This window comes from Acanthopagrus latus, chromosome 16 (genome assembly GCF_904848185.1).
Source record: "Acanthopagrus latus isolate v.2019 chromosome 16, fAcaLat1.1, whole genome shotgun sequence".
NCBI classification, from domain to species: Eukaryota; Metazoa; Chordata; class Actinopteri; order Spariformes; family Sparidae; genus Acanthopagrus; species Acanthopagrus latus.
In genome coordinates, this window is record NC_051054.1 from 6341891 (window position 1) to 6358492 (window position 16602).

Genomic DNA, 16602 nt, shown 5'->3' on the forward strand with positions numbered 1-16602 from the left:
TTCCTCCAATAATTGTCACCGGGGTTGTCCGAGTTGAAATATGCTCAATTTAGCAGTTTATGTGGACCAAAAAACTACAAAAAAGCGGTTTAATATAATAATTTCATGTTAATTTCACCCCCAAAATAAGCAGAATACATTACATAGATACATCTTGTGACTTAAACTGATACTATCAGCTGCTACTCAAACAAGAAATCAGTAATATTTCAAGTTATATGTCTTACTTTTGAGAAATTACAGGATAATATAAAAACAAAACCAAGGAAAACGACAATAATGACAGACACAGCACCTCCCAGCATAACAATAACTACAAATGTTGAATTATAACACATTAGTCCTCACTTTGAAAGAAATTCCACAATAGGGCCCCAGATCTTAACGAACACACCACGTCTGTCTTCCTTATGAAGTTTCTCTCTCCAGATGTGATGTGTTTACCATTTCTCTCAACCACAAATCAAACGTGGGTACAGCTTCCAATTTTTCACACTCGCAAGCTTCACTTATCTTCAATCGCCTTTCCAAACAAAACCGCCATTTTTTAAGATAATAGTTGGCACCAGTAGAGGAGCTGGTCGCTCCAAGAGTAGCTGCAGGAGGATCAGGTTCCCGAAAAGCCTCAGAGAAACAATGAAAAATGCCTTTTTATCACACGCGTGAAGTTTCCACATCGCCAGAAAGAATGTGTTAAATAACTACCAGTTTAAACACCAGTAAATAATACACTTTAAGATTGATATTTTATTTAACACTGTTAATATGAGAGTGTAGATTTGGTTACATCAGCAGAGTGATGTAGGAAAAAAAAAGTCATGTTTTATAGCCAAAGACGCCAAAAAACACACGTTTAAACAAACATCTGTAGGGATCTAGATCCTTTATCCCATTTATGTAAGTTTATGACAGATTGGTTAACTCTGTGAGGTTTTAAACACAAGTTTAAGATCCTTAAAGAACATTTTTATTAAGTCATTTTCCATCATATGACCTCCTCAGACTTACACATGGGTGCCAGTGATGCTTTCTCAATATGTAAAACAGCAAAAACTGCAGTATACTATATGTGCAAAATGTAAACATACCCAGTGAGTCACGTTAAATCAGGTTGTTCTCGTGATTGTACACATGCTATAAATCTGTTTTCCAAACGTTATTAATGAAGCGTGACAATTAGGAAAAGCTCACAGTGTTTTCGCAATCACAGAAACACAGAGCAGGGTGTGTCAAACTCATTTTCAGTGGCGGAAAATGAGCGTAATTAAATGGGTGTGGACTGTTTGAGCGAGAAACAGCGTGAAAACTCATCTTCTGAGAGCAGAATCATGCTAATCCTGACCACATGGCGGCGCTACATGCACCTAAATCTTCCTCTGGCTCTCTGCTGGTCCGGGGCCCAAAATCTGTGACTGAGCTCCCGAGGAGGAGCAGAAATAAAACGTAATGTCAGAGAGGTCAAAACAAAGCTGAGTGATATTTGGCAAACACTTTCCCTGATGAGTCGAAGGTTGCATGTCATCACACTCCACAGCGACGAGTGAGTCACGCCTCCTGAAAACACACCTCACACTCTGCCCTCCTGCTCAGAGAGGGAACTGAAGGCAGCGGCTGTGTTTCCTGTCAGCATGGTGGGCTCCTTCTCCTGCCGAGTCTTATTACTGAGCCTGTGACCACTCAGAGTCACCGCTGCTTAATATTTAACCAGCGTGGGGTTTAACTTGGTCATGGCTCTGCTCTCAAGGCTTTAGTTACCTCTTGTGTTCAGGAGGAGAATTAGTAGAAAGCAGCGGAGCAAATTTTCTGCCAGACTCTCTCACACTGGAGAAGCAGAACAGTTTTTTTTTTTTTTGCATTTTGTAGTATTTTCTGCCACAGTTCACTGCTTCCAGATGCTCCCCGGGCGCAAAGTAGCCGGCTGTGGATTATGTTCGAGTTCCCCCAAACTTTTTGTGAAACTAATTTTAAGGTCTGGGAATTCTCGCAATCCCAGAAATTGACGTTTTTGTAGTTCGAATGGAAGATTTTCATGGATTAAATATAAGTCCTTTCCCTCAGTGTGCCTGGTGGAAAACTCCACCACAGCGCCAAGTGTTCAAAATAAAAGTGCTCTGCAGGAAAAACAGCCTGTATGCACTGTATTGTATTGTATGTACAGATATAATTATGGGTTTGGGCATCAGAGAGGAGGGATAATGAGATTGTTTACCTTCTCCACTGCTCTTTTCACTGGAGAAAGTGAGACTTTTTGGAAAGAGAAGTGAGACTTTGGACTTATCTGACCCCGCTTGGTGCTGTACGAGATGGCGTCAGTGATAAATACACAAGTTCTACACTTACATACAGTTTTGTGGGACTTATTATTTCCATTTTCTGATATCGCATACTTCAATTCCACTGCTTTTTAGAGAAAAATCTTGTATGTATACTCCACTAAATATATGCCATATTTAGGATACTTTGCCAAAATATTGCCGCAATTTGTGCTTTTACCTTTCACCTGATTTACCCACTAATATTGGAGAAAATCCATGGAAAGGTGTTTATAACTTAAAGCTTATTTTTCTTCTGATTCCTGGAAGAAGCCAGTCCTAACATATATTTACTGAGAAACAAACCACCAGCCCAGTGGTTCAGAGATGTCGAGCCTGCCAGATGTCCGCCTGGGACGGAAGATCAGTGTAAGTCCTTCCATTTTTAATAACCTGTGTGCAGAGATGATATTAGTTACAGCAAACATACATCAGCCTGCAGCTGAGTCGGAGTAACACAATGCCTCGGAATAGGATGACAGGTGAGCTACATGCCATGTTGCTGACATGATTTGCTGCCGCAGTGCTTTTGAGGAAAACGTTCTCCTCCTCTGAATGTTCAGAAAAGTGCAGATTTTTGTCTTCATTCAACTTTTAAATCACTGGTTGTCCTCTTCTTACCCCTAACAAAGTCAACTTTTTTGGCACTGCTTATGTAAACCTTTTGTCCTGAGGGGACCTTTAAGGGGAGGGAAAAAAAAAAAAAAAAAAAAAAAAGGAGGTGGAGGAACAACACAGGGCCTCGGTCAAGATAGGGTTTCTTCACCTCATGGTCATGTATTATTCAGCCCGGGAGGCCAATCACCTGGAGAGAGTCACACACACACACAGAAAACAAAAAGGGAAGTGTCTGAGGTGACAGAGGACACAAAGAGGAAGGCTGGCGGAGGATGCAAGAGGTGGTGAAGAAACGGCCGATAATCTCAGCTCGAGAAAGAGGTCAGTGTGTGTGTTGGTGTGTGTGTGTGTGTGTGTGTGCACATGGACTGTGTTATCGCCGAACTGTTCTTCGCTGTGAAATTATACAGCCATTGCTCCACACTTGTTTGAGATTTATACTTTGTTTAGAATCCATTCCCAAACAAGCGGCAGGGGGAACCGTTAAAACGCGTAACCATAGAAAAATAGCTCCATATGGAAATCATCAGAGGCCATAGGAGCCCGGGCCAGAGCGAGCAGCGGGCGTGCTACACTGGCTGAATCTGTTGCATCATTTTCATCACCGTCCTCCTCCTCCTCCTCCTCCTCCTCCTCCTCCTCCTCCTCCTCAGGCCCGGGCCCTGGACGCTACGCTCTGCCCCCTACAGTCGGATACATCAACCATGACTACACCAAGCCCAGCAGCCCGGCCTACACCTTCCACAGCCGGATGAGCAGCGCCAGTGAGTCGAGAGTCACCTCGCAACAGAGATCTTTAAAGGACAACTTCACCCAAATATGTCAATTCAGTCATCAGTTTCTGATTTATTTATTTATTTATTTATTTTTTTGGGTGAACTTATCCTTTAATGTTTTGTCTGATTTTGGGCCAAATTTGTGTTCACTTTCTTTTCTGAGGTCCAAAGGTGCCTTTCACTGTTTGTGCATTGTGTTTTCCTGCAGTGGTCTCTGTGGACTCCAGCCCAGGACCGAGGTACCACATCGACTCCAAGGTCACCCGCTTCGGCCGAATGGAAACCCCCTCCTACTCGATCCTCGGCAGAGGAAGGCGAGCAGGGAATAAAGGTGAGAAAATAAAAAAAAAAAAAAAGAGTGTCTAACTGCAGGTGTATTTATTTATTTAATTTTACCAGATTTCAGTCTGCTCGACCTTCGTCAGGAAGCATCAGAACAGCTGCTGGGTAAACGATCCAATCAGTGGGCCGGAAAGGACAATTAGAAGTGTCCTTTCAGGCAGAGTTCACTTAGAAGTTCATTTAATCGAGTACAAATATGAGGAACTTCTTCTCGGGCACTTTTGAACTTGTACTCTGCTATTTTAAAGGGAAATACTGTAATTTTTACTTTTCTACTTATTCGTCTGACAGCTTTACTTACATGTTACTCTACATATTTAGATTTTAGCACATAAAAAAGATACAAGATACAGCTACTTCCTCTCTGTGTTTACAGGTGAGGTGTTCCAGACTCCGGGGCCGGGGGCCTACAGCCCGGAGAGAGCTCCGCCTGTCAATGGCCACCACAGACCTCCATCCTACACCATCGGCTCCCGCACCAGATATCGCTCTGTAGACCCTGTTCCAGCACCAAACAGGTGAAAACTCGCAGGACACGTTACAGAATAAGGCTGCTTTCTTCTCCCTGCTGTTGTATTAGTGACCTGTTTTTATTTATTTACATCCTCTGTAGGAATTAATGGGCTTTGCTTCTTTCGCTCCAGCTACAATCTCCCAAATCTTCTGGGCTGCCATGTTCCTAATAAACCCTCCAGCGCCGGTTTCAGCTTCTCAGCCCGGAGGAAGGTCGGCGCTCCGTCAGAAGACCTCTCCATGAGCCCCGGACCGGCAAAATACAACACCATCAACCCGGACGTTTACCTCCAGCGCCAGCCCTCCTTCTCCATGCAGAGCCGGACTAAGAGGCCCAATTATTCCTCTGCTATTCCCGGGCCTGGCACTTACAGCCCAGAGAAGTCCTACGTGCACCTCCCCAAGCCTCCGTCCTACACTATCGGTGTCCGACACTCTGAGTTTGTCACCCCGCTCGTGGTGGACATAGTCGACTGACGGATTCAAGACAAACAAATTTTTATTCTGTTTTTCATACAAACATGGAGCTGCCACACAATGATGAAAAAAAAAAAGATTACAGTGTGTTTTAAAATGGATCATAAACCAACATTAATAAAAACGTGTTACCAAAAAGTATTACAAAAATAAAACTTTACTCATTTATAAATAAAATAGAATATATAAATAATTATCTCTTGCATTGCATGTGCAGGTGGAGCAACAACGATGTCTGCAGTTTAACGTCACCGCTAGCTTAAAAGGAGAGTTGTAAAAAAAAAGAAAAGAAAAGAGGAAGTGAGAGGGAGCGTCTACACTTTGGCCCTCGGTATGGTGATATTCACAGGTGAGCTCCAGTCGCTGCAGCGGCCCAGACCCAGCAGCTCCTTGGCGCACACCTGGAACATGTAGGGCCTTCCTGGGATCAGACCCTTCAGCTCCACCTTGGTGCTCTCGAACGGACCCAGCTGGAGGAGAAAAGTGCATGAAAAGTTTTTGGTTTTAACAGTCATCCATCAGCATCTGGAGTTTTGTAAATAAAACACAATTCCCCAGAAGCTCCGACTTCCCAAACTGTCACATCAGAAGTTATTTGCATTTCTTATCATTTCTATTGGTCGTATTTCTGTGTCACTAAATCTGCCAAATGGTGTAAATGAAAGTGAAACTAGATGAAATACTGTCAAATCCATATGTTAAAAAACACAAAAACACATTTTTATCTCGGTTTTGTTGAAAAGGGGGAGGATTTCCACAGATGATGGGAGTTTCTAAAGAAATTTGAGGCTGACTGAAGAGCCGGGGTAATTTTAAAAAAAAATTTTTTGAAAGTCACACTGCTGTTGCTGCCGCTAACACCCAGGAGTATTTAAATGAAAGCTCATTCTCACATTGACAGACTTTGGGGTGCCCCTGTTTTCCCACTGGTACAGTATCTGGTATTTTAGGGGGAGGATGTCCAGGTTAGCCCAGGAAGGGGGAGGAGACCATTCCACCAGCAGGTTTCTAGGGCCGCGAGGGGAAACCCGGACGTCTACGGGAGGATCTGGTTTCACTACAGACAGAAATGACAGAGAAGGGAAACAGTTTGCACTTCAGTATGATATCACATTACACTGTTAATACCGATCACACCGTATTCATCGCCATGAGCGCTGTTCTCACCTATTTCCTCCAACATGAAACTTGCCAGATAGGAGCTGCTGCCTCCAGGAGAAACGGCCGTGATGTTGATGATGTAGTCGGTGAGAAGTTTCAGGTTGGGCAGGAGGCAGAACCACATCTGAAAGAATGAAAATAAGAAGTATTTTGATTTTTTTTTCCCCCAGTATTTTTCATATCACAGTCGAAACATACAGTCAGACATCGTCATGAGAGGCAGGAGACGATGCGAGCCAGGGTGATTTCCCGCCATTACCAACTTATTTATCTTATCTTTAACTGAAGCGCCGCTTACATCAGAATCACAAGACAAACTTCATTCTGGTCTCTGGACATTCATGACTGTAACCAGAAGTCTGACTGAGGGGTTTTTCCAAAAGCGTGAGCAGTTTGGTAATGAAATTTACAGTATATGGATTGAGGTTACAGTGAATATGACCACTGTCATGACAATCATGAGTGTCTATCTGCCATGAAGGTAAATAAAACTGTTACCTGTTCGGACGAGGACGACGATGCTGGGATCATGAACGAGGACGAAGAGCCGGGTTGGATGAGCTGGCACTGCTTGATGACCGACTGTTGGTGTCTCTCGCTGACAAACAGACACATTCACACACATTTACATTTACATGAGGCTCCTTAATGACTCTTAACGACGACTGGAGTGTGTTTCACTCAGAGGTGTTGGAGGTGTTTGGGGTCAGCACAGTGTCTCAGGTGTACCTGTAGGTGGTGAGGTAGAGTGCTGGAGGGGAGTGAGAGGGTTCAGGCCAGGAGCAGACGGTCGTGTTTGGATAGCTGGAACACCAGCAGTGCACCCTGGGAGGAGAAGGAGGACCTGAGGGAGGAAATTACACTCATCACGTCTCCAATTAAGAGTTATATGAGGCTTGTTGATATTATTAACTGTTAATAAGACTAATTAAGTGTTGATTGTAGCATCACAGACTTGTTTAAAGTCTATGATGCTACAGGTTTTCCATTTATGATATATTTACAAAAAAGTAGATTTTAGAAGTAGACTGAATTACTACTTTCAGTACTATAGAATGAGTATATTTTAGTTTTAGCACACTGAAGTTGACCTTAATGACGTCTATTTTGAAATCTACATTTAATCTACAATCTAAAATGTAACACAAAAACGTAAAAGTATAGTTTTATATACTCAAATAATACTTCTAAAACAATTAAGCAGACTGGTTTTAGAAGTTACCTTGTTATTCATGCTCACAATTGTACCAATAATCTGACTTTTGTTTTCAAAGCTTTAAAGACTGTAAGTGTGGTAATTAAAAGTAATAAAAGAAATCAAATTTTATCAACCACATGTATTGCTCATTTGTAAGCTTGTGCAACACAAAGTCAACTGTTATGAAGTGCAACAAACTTTAGTAAAGGTTTAAAAATATATATATAATTGGTAAATAAATAAATGTGTTTGTTACAACAATTGTAAGACACTTTTATTAATTCTCTTACATTTCTATAAACTGTTAAAAGATCATTTTAAGTGCTTATAAATGCCTTATCATCTTATAGTAAACATGTTTATTATAAAATTATTTACATTTCTATGGTGTAACATATAATAATATTAATAGCATCTTGTAGAGTTCTTATTACCTATTAACTAACATTTATTACAAGCAAGCACTACACTGTATGTATCACATAATATGATCATAAAATACAGAAAATATTTGATTTATGTCCTTTTTTAAATGTTTTTGTGCTTCTTTGTAACAGTTCTGTTTAAATATTATATCACTGTTTATTTGTTTTTCTATTGTTCTATTATTGTCTTATCTGTTTGTCACAATATGAATTAAAATATCTCAAAAAATAACATGAAAATAATGACATGATGGCAACATAATGACTCTAAAATCGCCCAAGGCACACATGTACAAATTTGAATAGTAGTGAAATAGCAGCAACACAGCCAGATTATCAGCTTTTTAGAAAACCTAGAACATCTATAATCAGTATTAATTACTTTTAAAGAACTTTTCGAGCAAGATGCAACAAGCCCTCTCCAGATGAGATGATAAACAGTAAGTAATACTGATTGTCTGCCCAGTTTTTGATTGGTACTCACTCCCAGATGTTGCAGTTGCCCTCAGCAGGTCCAGCGCTTGTCCTCCAAGAACACACATGAGGAGAGCAACAGCAACACGCACACCGCCGACCGCTGCAGCCATCAGTGCTTCAGGCAGGAGAAATTTTTACCAGAGAGAAGTTTCTTCTTAACGGCAGTGTAAATATTGCAGCCAACACTCGACTTGTCTGCTCTCCTGCTCTCTGTTCTTTGCTCTGCGTCTCTTCTGTTAACAGTCTGTTCTACAACTGCATGCCAAAGTTCAGAGATAATAGTCAGTGTGATGACTGCTTCCCCCCCCCTGCGTCTGTGTGTTTGAGCTGCAGTGGATCGGGCCTTTAAAACGCCGGTGTGGTCATAGTGAAAGAGGAACAGTGTTCGTGGTTTGTCACAGGAAACCCTCCTTCAGAAAGACCCGCTTCAACGTCTCTGCTGATGATGTTATGATGTTAGGTTTCCTTACGTCACACACAAGAGCACACAGGGCAGTGTCACACCTGTTTTATTACACAATTCAAATTGTTTACATATATATATATATATATATAAAAAGGTTATATACAGAAATATGCAGCTTACAAATGTACAGAGGACATTAATCAGTGTGTACAGTGGGTGTAAAAGTGGTGAGCAGACAAGAGAGTACATGTCTGGCAGCAGCTGCTGGTGCTCCCAGGTACTCTCTCCCCTCCTGACTGCCTTTGTGTAGGAGAACGCCCTCTAGTGCACAAACCAACACATAGCAGCTGTGGTATACAACACATATTGTGCATGGCAATATCATCTGTTGTGTTCAGACATTGTCTCGATTCTCTCTGTGGGGCCACGACAGCTTCTTGACGCTCCAGGCGGGGAGCGAGGCGCCGTGGAGGTTCCAGCCGGCTGCAGGAGCTCCTCCCTCCCGGTGAATGCTGATGCCGTGGACTCCGCTCGACGTTCGCAGGGAGGTGAAGGCCTTGCTGATCCAGCTGTTCTTCGCCTCCTGGAGGTCGTTGGCCAGGATTCCCTTCTGGTGCTCCAGCTCCTGTATGAGGAGGAACACAGTGGGGGTCATGTTAGAAGTGAGGCAGGGAAAAGAGGAACTTTAGGTCATGACAAGGTTGCTTCAGTCCATACTTGTGCAACCGTGCTAAAAAAAAAGTTTAAAAAAATCTAATATTCCTTGTTTTTTTTTCAAAAGTTTGGCAAATATGAATTCCTTGAGGCAACACATACAATAAGTCTACCTTCTAACAGTGTGGAAAAATGGTACAAATACACTGATTACAGCACATTTTGAAGTAGGAGAAGTAGCTTCTTATTGACTTTTGGTGATGAAAAATGGAAGATATTTTATTTTCACATGTTACAACTTTAGTTTACATGTAAAAATGTGAATATGTGCTAAGTTGTGGAATACGCAGGTGTCAGCATTTCAATTTCATGTGATTTGTGCGAAAATGAAGCTAATCACATGTGTTTTTTACTATATTTAATGTCTTTTTATTTTTTAATTCGCATGGAAATTGTCATTTAAAAAAAGGGGAATAAGTAGATTACACATGCGACATTCGATGGCCCAGAGAAATTGTTGTTTTTTTAGTGTAGCACAGTTGTATATTTATTTTAAGTACATTGAAGTACTACGACAGGGAAAGTGATTTTTTTAAAGCAGCTGAAACATAATTTTGAACCATTTTTAATCACAATAAAAGTAATAATGTGCTTGAAGCGAATCAGTCCTTGGATGCTGCTCTCTCAGCGTCTACACTCGGGGGAGTCCTGTCCTATTTCCCATCTTCACACGGGCCCACAGTTAATGAGGGTGCTTCACATCGATTGGGCTCAAATAAGCCAAAAAAAAAAAAAAAAAACTTTCTCTGTTGCTGACTTCAGTGAATATTCTCCTCCAGTTGAAGCTGATCTCTCCTTGGAAAATGTGGTTGAAAGAAATACGTTTGTTAAATTAGGAACCAGGCAGTGAATACGCTCCCTGGAAAGTACCCGCAAGTACAAAACCGTGCGTTTGAGGTTTCGTTTACTTTTTTGTAGATGTTAAAGTGTCGAATCATGATTCTCTGCAGTGTTTTGATCTGGTTGTCGCACACTTCGATTCCCAGAATGTGTTTTTGAAAGTGCGGCGTCTGAATGTGGGTCTGCTCTCACCTGAATCTTGCACTTGGCCTCCACCATCTGAAGTTTGGTCTGGGCCAGCTCCTGCTCCAGCTCCCTGATCTGAGCTTTCAGAGACTCCTTCTCCTCTTCATCCCTCCTCTGCTCTGCTTTTCTGGGGCTCTCACTGTCCTCACGCTGGCCTGATTCGATCATCCCGTGGCCCTCCGTAGCTGCTGAGTCCTGAGCTGTGGCGGCGAGTTCGCCTGAATCTATGACGTGTTGACAGCGCGGGCACGTCCTCAGAGCACTCTGCAAAGGTGGAGAATAAGAATGAAGACAACCACCCGCTGTTATAAAGGAATCCTCATGAGAAAGATAAGCAACGAAAGGACTTTTTTGGGAAAGGGCTGTAAAAAAAAAAAAGACTTCCTACAACATGTTGTTCAAGTCGAAGCACGACGTGAGTTTGAGGAGCGATGAAAGAAGGGAGGATGACAGTCGAGCTATTCTCACCTTCAGTGAATCCAACTCTTCTCTGTGGGAGGCCTGCTGCCTCTCCAGACGGTTTGTCAGCTGAGAGCAGATCTGAACCGAAGAAAGAGCGTCAACACCCGTGAATCATCGCCGCAGTCTTTATCAATATATATCTTTTATAAAGAACAAAGCATGATCTGATTGTATGTACCTGTTTGTAGTCTGAAATGATGCCGGATGACCTTCTGACCTCCTGCTCAGCTTTCTCCAGCTCTCTCCGAAACACTTCCTTCAGCTGTAAGAGGAGAAGAAATCCTTTAGTCTTGCAACCCATAATGACAGTGAGGAATTATAAAGTCATCAGTGCGCTCAAACTTTACATTTCTTTAGGTTTAATTTTCAGGTACAGGCACAAACTTAACATGCTCTATGACTGCCTCTAAAACGACTGGAGATGTTCCGACTTTGAGTCAGATATCAGCTCCAGAAGTCCTGAATTCCCATAAGAAATATCAGTTATTTGGTGCAACAATCACAGCTGGAAATTGTCCTGCGGTCTCCTTAAAAATATCCAGTGGCGTCATGCTTACAAATGTTGAAATGCAGCGTAGAACTGCTGTGATTTGTTACCAGACGTGCTTGACAGTCAGGTCAAAAACATGTACAGTGGTTTGCACCGCCAACCGTTCTGCTGTCAGACGGATTATAAATCTTACCATGGCAGTTTCCTCCTCCTTCCCTCTCATCTCCTCTTCTGTGGCCTGCAGTCGATGTCTGCTCTGCAGAACATCTTTGGTGAGTTCGTCCACTCTGTCCTCCGCCTGAAATCAACGTTACAGCTTTATGACACACGTGCAACTTCGCCCGAGCCTGCGTGATCTTACAAAAAAGCAGCACAACACTACAGGTGTGAGGAAAAATGCGTGTACTGTCCCTTTAAGAAGTTCAAGCAAAGACGAGCTGACTGATTTTGAGCTGAGTTTCTTGTTTAAGTTTCCTTAAGGTTACAGTTTGGCAGACTCCCAAGAGGTCCCTCCACGTTTGGGAGTTTATGCAGCCTCCTGAAGGTGAGTTTGCATTTCTAAATTAAATCATTTCGACCTTTCTGCGAAGGGCGCCGGCTAATCACACCTTGTCCAGAGCGTTCCTCAGGGCGACCTTGCTGGTGATCAGTCTGTAGGCGAGGTTGTCGTTCTCCTGCTCCAGACGGAGGCTGGCCTGCTCCAGCCGACGGTTCTCCTTCTGCAAACAAAAAAACAAAAAACACAGAAAACATCTGTCAAGGTCTGCGGCACACTGCGGAATATAAACTCCGGAAATCAGGTCATTTTGCAAAGGCAGAGAGAGGGAAAGAAAATTGAACTGATCTTTGATGATGAGTTTCAAAGACAGAAATGTGAAAGAGGTCTGACCAGGTATTTGTCCAAGGGGTCTTCTTTATCCTCCATTATTTGGAGCCGGCCTTCCCCAAGTTTAACTTTCTTCGTCGGGACCTGAGGGGAGAGAGTCGAGGCTAATCAAATACAGCACTGACATATTTAAAAGAAATCAGAAACAGATCTGGCGCTATATGACTGCGACGAATCAAGAACAGTCCCAAAAAAGAGATCGAGATCGGGATGAGAATTAAGATGAGACAGAGCAGAGAAGGTGGCTGGTGATAATTCCTGATACACAAGTGAATGATGGGGAGGGGAGAGGCTGAAATGACAGTTATTATATCTCAAACAACTAAAATAAGCAATCAGAATTCATTTCCTTTTATTTCCCATCATATCTGTCCTGTAGAGGACTGTGTTTGGTGTTGCAGTGTGCAGTCAGGCTGTTAGCCTCTGCTAGCATCACTTTATGCTTCAGATATTAGTAAGTGAGGAAGTTCTTGATTTGCAACTGAAAATCTTTCCGAGCAAAACCACAGAAACTACGCTCACAGCGAAACTGAACAGGGAAAAAAAGACCTCAAAGTTTTTTGAGCGTCCGTCCAAATGTGTTGAATGTACGACAGTGGTTACGTGGTTATTTGACCCGTGGATTCGACACTCTCACTGTCTTTGTATCAACCAATATGTAGATAGCGGAGAGGCAAAGTGCAGTAGATTACGGGTAGATGAATAATGAAAATGAAAAGGAGATGTTGTTTTGTGAGGTTTAATCTAATGAGTTTATTTTCATTGTACAATGTATGTTAAGCTATTTTTTAGGATGAGATAGATGCTCTCATTGCACATATTCTAGGTCTTGTCTTAATAGAAATAGGTTAAATTAAGGGTAATAAACACTGACACTGTTGTACTGCTCGCTGTATAGATGTCAGGTTAAAGTTAAACGTTGGGAAACAGTTTGGACAGCTCAGAAAATCCAAGGTAGAGTTGGTTTGCTTTTGTTTTTTGGGGGGAAATTTGTTGTTTCTGCAATTTTTATATTGTTTCCTTTTCCCTCTTGGATAGAGCGAGACTGAAGTTTTAGACTATTTGTCACAAAATAAAACATTTAAAAGTTCAGTTTCAATTGTAAGATCAGTTTGGACCAGAGCTGTTGACGGCCTTGCAGGACAGAGTTGCTTTTGTGAAAAAAAAAACATTTCCTTCCTTGAGTCATGCAACTACTTGGAATCTAATCAATAGTTACTTTGTCATTGTGGTTTCAGCTGTTGATCTTTGTTGTAACTTTACAGTAAGTTCAATCAGATGCACCCCTGGAACAGTGAGTCTTACTGTGAATTTAGGTCCTGTTTCTTCCACCAGAGAAGCCAGGATCTCCTCCTCGCTCATCTGCTCCACCAGGTTGGCATCGTACGCCATCATGACAGACACCTCTTCCATCATCTTGCCTGGATATGCAGCCTCAGGAGCTGCTGACGCTGACACAAACCCAAACAGCCGCAGCCTTTGCCGGTTAAATCTTCCAATTTCCAAACCGCAGAAGTCCAAGTAGTAGCGTTGTGACACCCTGCTGGTATCCTGAGCGGATCAGGGAGTTCAGCCAGATGTGTCCTTCTTGTTTTTTCCTTCCAGTGATGCAGGCGAGAAGTCAGACCAACACGTGTGTGTGTGTGTGTGTGTTAACGAACAGGAAATGTCAGGACAAAGTCCAAGTCGTCCAGACACAAGGAAACGCTGTTTATAGTCCAAAGGTAAATACCAGAGAGAGATACCCCAGCAGGTGAGGTTTAACCACGCTGAAACATTTAACAAGAGCAGTGAGAGCCTCGTCCATACAGTGTCAGGTGAAGGAGTGAGCGTCACAGGTAAATGGACAGTAACAGGCTCAACAGGGTTTATAAGAGACCTGAAGGTGTGTGTGTGTGTGTGTGTGTAAAGGAACAACAGCCGAAGACACGCCCACGGCAGTCCTTACCTGTCTTATCACCTCACCTGTTCTCTCTCACACACAGACAGCACCTGTTCATGAGCCCAGCCTCTCAGGTCACATACCTGCCTCTGTTTATTTTGGTGATAATGAGCTCTCACAGTCTGTATGTTTCTTAAATCTGACACCCATTTTCCTCCATTTCATTTCGTTCACACTCACTACTACAGCTGGCACAGGTGCCGTGTGAACCTGCCAGACAGCCGACCAGTAAATGATCAGGTATTTGTGATATGTCGCCCCGGGGTGTTGGTGTGACACAGGCACCGGTCGGTCTATTATTGTCCCACAGGCCGAGCAGCCTGACGGGTCCAGCAGGTAAAGTGAATAAGTGAATACCGAAGCATGAATGACAAAGAGGACTCATCACCTCCGCCCCGTAAAACGACACCAACTCATGTCTCGCTTCCACATCACGCCTGGAGTTTCTCCCCGTTTCTCCCTTTTGTCCTGAAGTCTCTCATTCAGTCGTTTCGTCGAATTCTTTCCCAACGACAGACTGGTTTCATTCTTTCCAGCTCTCACTTCCCTCTTTTTTTTTTCCCGCGTCGCTCCTTTTAACTTATCTTTGATTTATAGTTCCTCTGTGATTTTTTTTTGTCCCCCCCCATGCTTCCCGCTATATATCGGTGCTTTTTCTTATTTCTGTCCTCTTCCCAGAAACTGACTATTTCAACATCCTGTACAACTGCGGCCTGAGTCATTTTTTAAGTGAAGACAAACCCAAAGAAAGTCCAGGCAGATATAAACATTTATTCCTCCTCCAAAAAAAAGGAACATTTTGTGAAACTTGGTGTTTTCTTTGTTTACTCTCACTGTATCAGGGATATACCAAAACCTAGTCTAGTTTCATACAGAAATATCTGAAAAATACAATTTTCGACAGTCAAGAACAAAGAAAGGGGAACCTAAAAATAACAGGTCGGCTCTGATACAGCAAAGGTGATCGTGGTGGTGCAACAAACAGGTCGTCATAGGACAAACTATGCAGAACCATATTTGTTGGGTGGGTGTATTAGCTATGTGGCAGTGAAACACCAATGCTGAGTGGACATTTAAATGAACAATAATAATAAAAGAAAAGGTTATTTTTACGGATATAATTCAGCACATACTTCTGAACAACGAGGGGGATGTGTGGTGAGGAGACGTGATAATGAAGCTCGCAGCTCGGTGGAAACACTGTGGTGTGAGAAGACACTGAATAAATATCACCTGTAAAGCTTTTAACTAATAATCCTCAATCTTTTAAACTAAATATCATCATATTTTTAAATGTTTTCTCACAATTTCAAGCTAAACTTCAGGACAATCTCAAAGTGAATTTTTTTTCCCCTTCCAAATGTACATGTATGATATCTTCTCACCGTGTTCTTCTGGAGTATCGTAAAAAAAACAGCCTGTTCTCACTCACGAAACACGTAAAAATACATCAGTCTGGTCAACGGCCCTGTGGTTCTTAGCTTGACACGGGGTCAGCCCTATGTCAAGCCCTGTCTTCCCACATTTCTAAGATTTTTCTTAAAATTAGGCCCTATGTTCCCACATTTTTGGGACATTTTCAAAATTGGGTTTTATGTTCCTACATTTCCCTTCAATTTAATTTAAGGAAATGTGGAACATAGGGCCTAATTTGGGGGAAAAGGGGTTAGAAATGTGGGAACATAGGGTGTAATTTTGGAGAAAAAAATCTTAGAAATGTGGGAACACGCTCCCGTTTGACACTAGCGACATTTTCCAAGCATCAACCAAGAATGAAGAGTAACTTGTTCCTAAGCAACGTTAAATAAGTAAATTAACGTACATAAATCGTCACTTATGCAACTTTAAGTACGTTAAGAGACTTAACGAGTTACTTGAACCGAGAGTATGTAAGTAACAAGTTTTAGTGCCTGAACGTAACCAAACTGCTGCCGGTCCAAAAATCATAACAAGCCATAATACGTACACTTTTTGGTGAGGAAGCTTTATTATGAAAGTTTAACCGAATGTTGTGTTGTATGTATTATTGCTAACTTGACCGCCAAGCCACTGACGTACCAAACTGCTGCTAGAGGGGCAGGAAGAGCGTCACAGATTGAAGCTTAAGGCCGCCGACCAAACTGCTGCACAGTATCTGACAACATGTTGGAAAAACAGATGGAAGGATGATCGAAGAGAACGCAAAACTCACATGGCACAAACTCAGCAAAACACACTGAAACCCTGACGTCCCCTCAGGACAAAAAAATAAAAACTACAATACTCCCTTAAAAATAGATAGATTCAGGCATATACTGTTACCGTACTGTAAAGCAGATATAATGGCTTATAAGATACAAAGCTTTCAAGATCAACAAAGTATGGTACAGTTTCTGCC

General features: G+C 42.2%; 3 protein-coding genes across 3 annotated transcripts; 1 reads left to right on the forward strand and 2 right to left on the reverse strand.

Moving 5' to 3' along the window:
- The first annotated feature begins 3049 nt into the window (after positions 1 to 3049).
- On the forward strand, positions 3050 to 5179 carry odf3l2a (outer dense fiber of sperm tails 3-like 2a). Its single transcript, XM_037072758.1, has 5 exons — positions 3050 to 3251; positions 3584 to 3694; positions 3915 to 4037; positions 4425 to 4566; positions 4693 to 5179. The coding sequence occupies exons 1-5, from the start codon at positions 3203 to 3205 to the stop codon at positions 5036 to 5038; spliced, it is 771 nt and encodes a 256-aa protein (XP_036928653.1). The 5' UTR covers positions 3050 to 3202; the 3' UTR covers positions 5039 to 5179.
- A 146-nt stretch (positions 5180 to 5325) lies between these two features.
- ebi3 (Epstein-Barr virus induced 3) lies at positions 5326 to 8621 on the reverse strand. Its single transcript, XM_037072759.1, has 6 exons — positions 8307 to 8621; positions 6929 to 7043; positions 6698 to 6797; positions 6206 to 6323; positions 5932 to 6095; positions 5326 to 5508 (listed from the first exon to the last, which is right to left on the reverse strand). Exons 1-6 carry the CDS (start codon positions 8407 to 8409, stop codon positions 5353 to 5355), a joined length of 756 nt encoding a protein of 251 aa, XP_036928654.1. The 5' UTR covers positions 8410 to 8621; the 3' UTR covers positions 5326 to 5352.
- Positions 8622 to 8808: 187 nt separating this feature from the next.
- LOC119005197 (rab GTPase-activating protein 1-like) lies at positions 8809 to 13910 on the reverse strand. The gene is made up of 8 exons (XM_037072757.1): positions 13589 to 13910; positions 12287 to 12367; positions 12006 to 12116; positions 11591 to 11695; positions 11086 to 11169; positions 10914 to 10985; positions 10452 to 10709; positions 8809 to 9330 (listed from the first exon to the last, which is right to left on the reverse strand). The coding sequence occupies exons 1-8, from the start codon at positions 13697 to 13699 to the stop codon at positions 9100 to 9102; spliced, it is 1053 nt and encodes a 350-aa protein (XP_036928652.1). The 5' UTR covers positions 13700 to 13910; the 3' UTR covers positions 8809 to 9099.
- Between the last annotated feature and the right edge of the window lie 2692 nt (positions 13911 to 16602).

Bases quoted from the DNA above. Each gene is read 5' to 3' on its own strand.
- odf3l2a (XM_037072758.1), top strand. From the start codon at position 3,203: ATGCAAGAGGTGGTGAAGAAACGGCCGATAATCTCAGCTCGAGAAAGA. The intron at 3,252-3,583 runs GTCAGTGTGTGT...CCTCCTCCTCAG, and splicing joins AATCTCAGCTCGAGAAAGAG to GCCCGGGCCCTGGACGCTAC. The intron at 4,567-4,692 runs GTGAAAACTCGC...CTTTCGCTCCAG, and splicing joins CCTGTTCCAGCACCAAACAG to CTACAATCTCCCAAATCTTC.
- ebi3 (XM_037072759.1), bottom strand. From the start codon at position 8,409: ATGGCTGCAGCGGTCGGCGGTGTGCGTGTTGCTGTTGCTCTCCTCATG. The intron at 6,096-6,205 runs GTGAGAACAGCG...TTCTGTCTGTAG, and splicing joins TTTCATGTTGGAGGAAATAG to TGAAACCAGATCCTCCCGTA. The intron at 5,509-5,931 runs GTGAGAATGAGC...TTTCTCCTCCAG, and splicing joins GCACCCCAAAGTCTGTCAAT to CTGGGTCCGTTCGAGAGCAC.
- LOC119005197 (XM_037072757.1), bottom strand. From the start codon at position 13,699: ATGATGGAAGAGGTGTCTGTCATGATGGCGTACGATGCCAACCTGGTG. The intron at 12,368-13,588 runs GTAAGACTCACT...CTCTCCCCTCAG, and splicing joins AAACAGGACCTAAATTCACA to GTCCCGACGAAGAAAGTTAA. The intron at 9,331-10,451 runs GTGAGAGCAGAC...CTCCTCATACAG, and splicing joins AGGCCAAGTGCAAGATTCAG to GAGCTGGAGCACCAGAAGGG.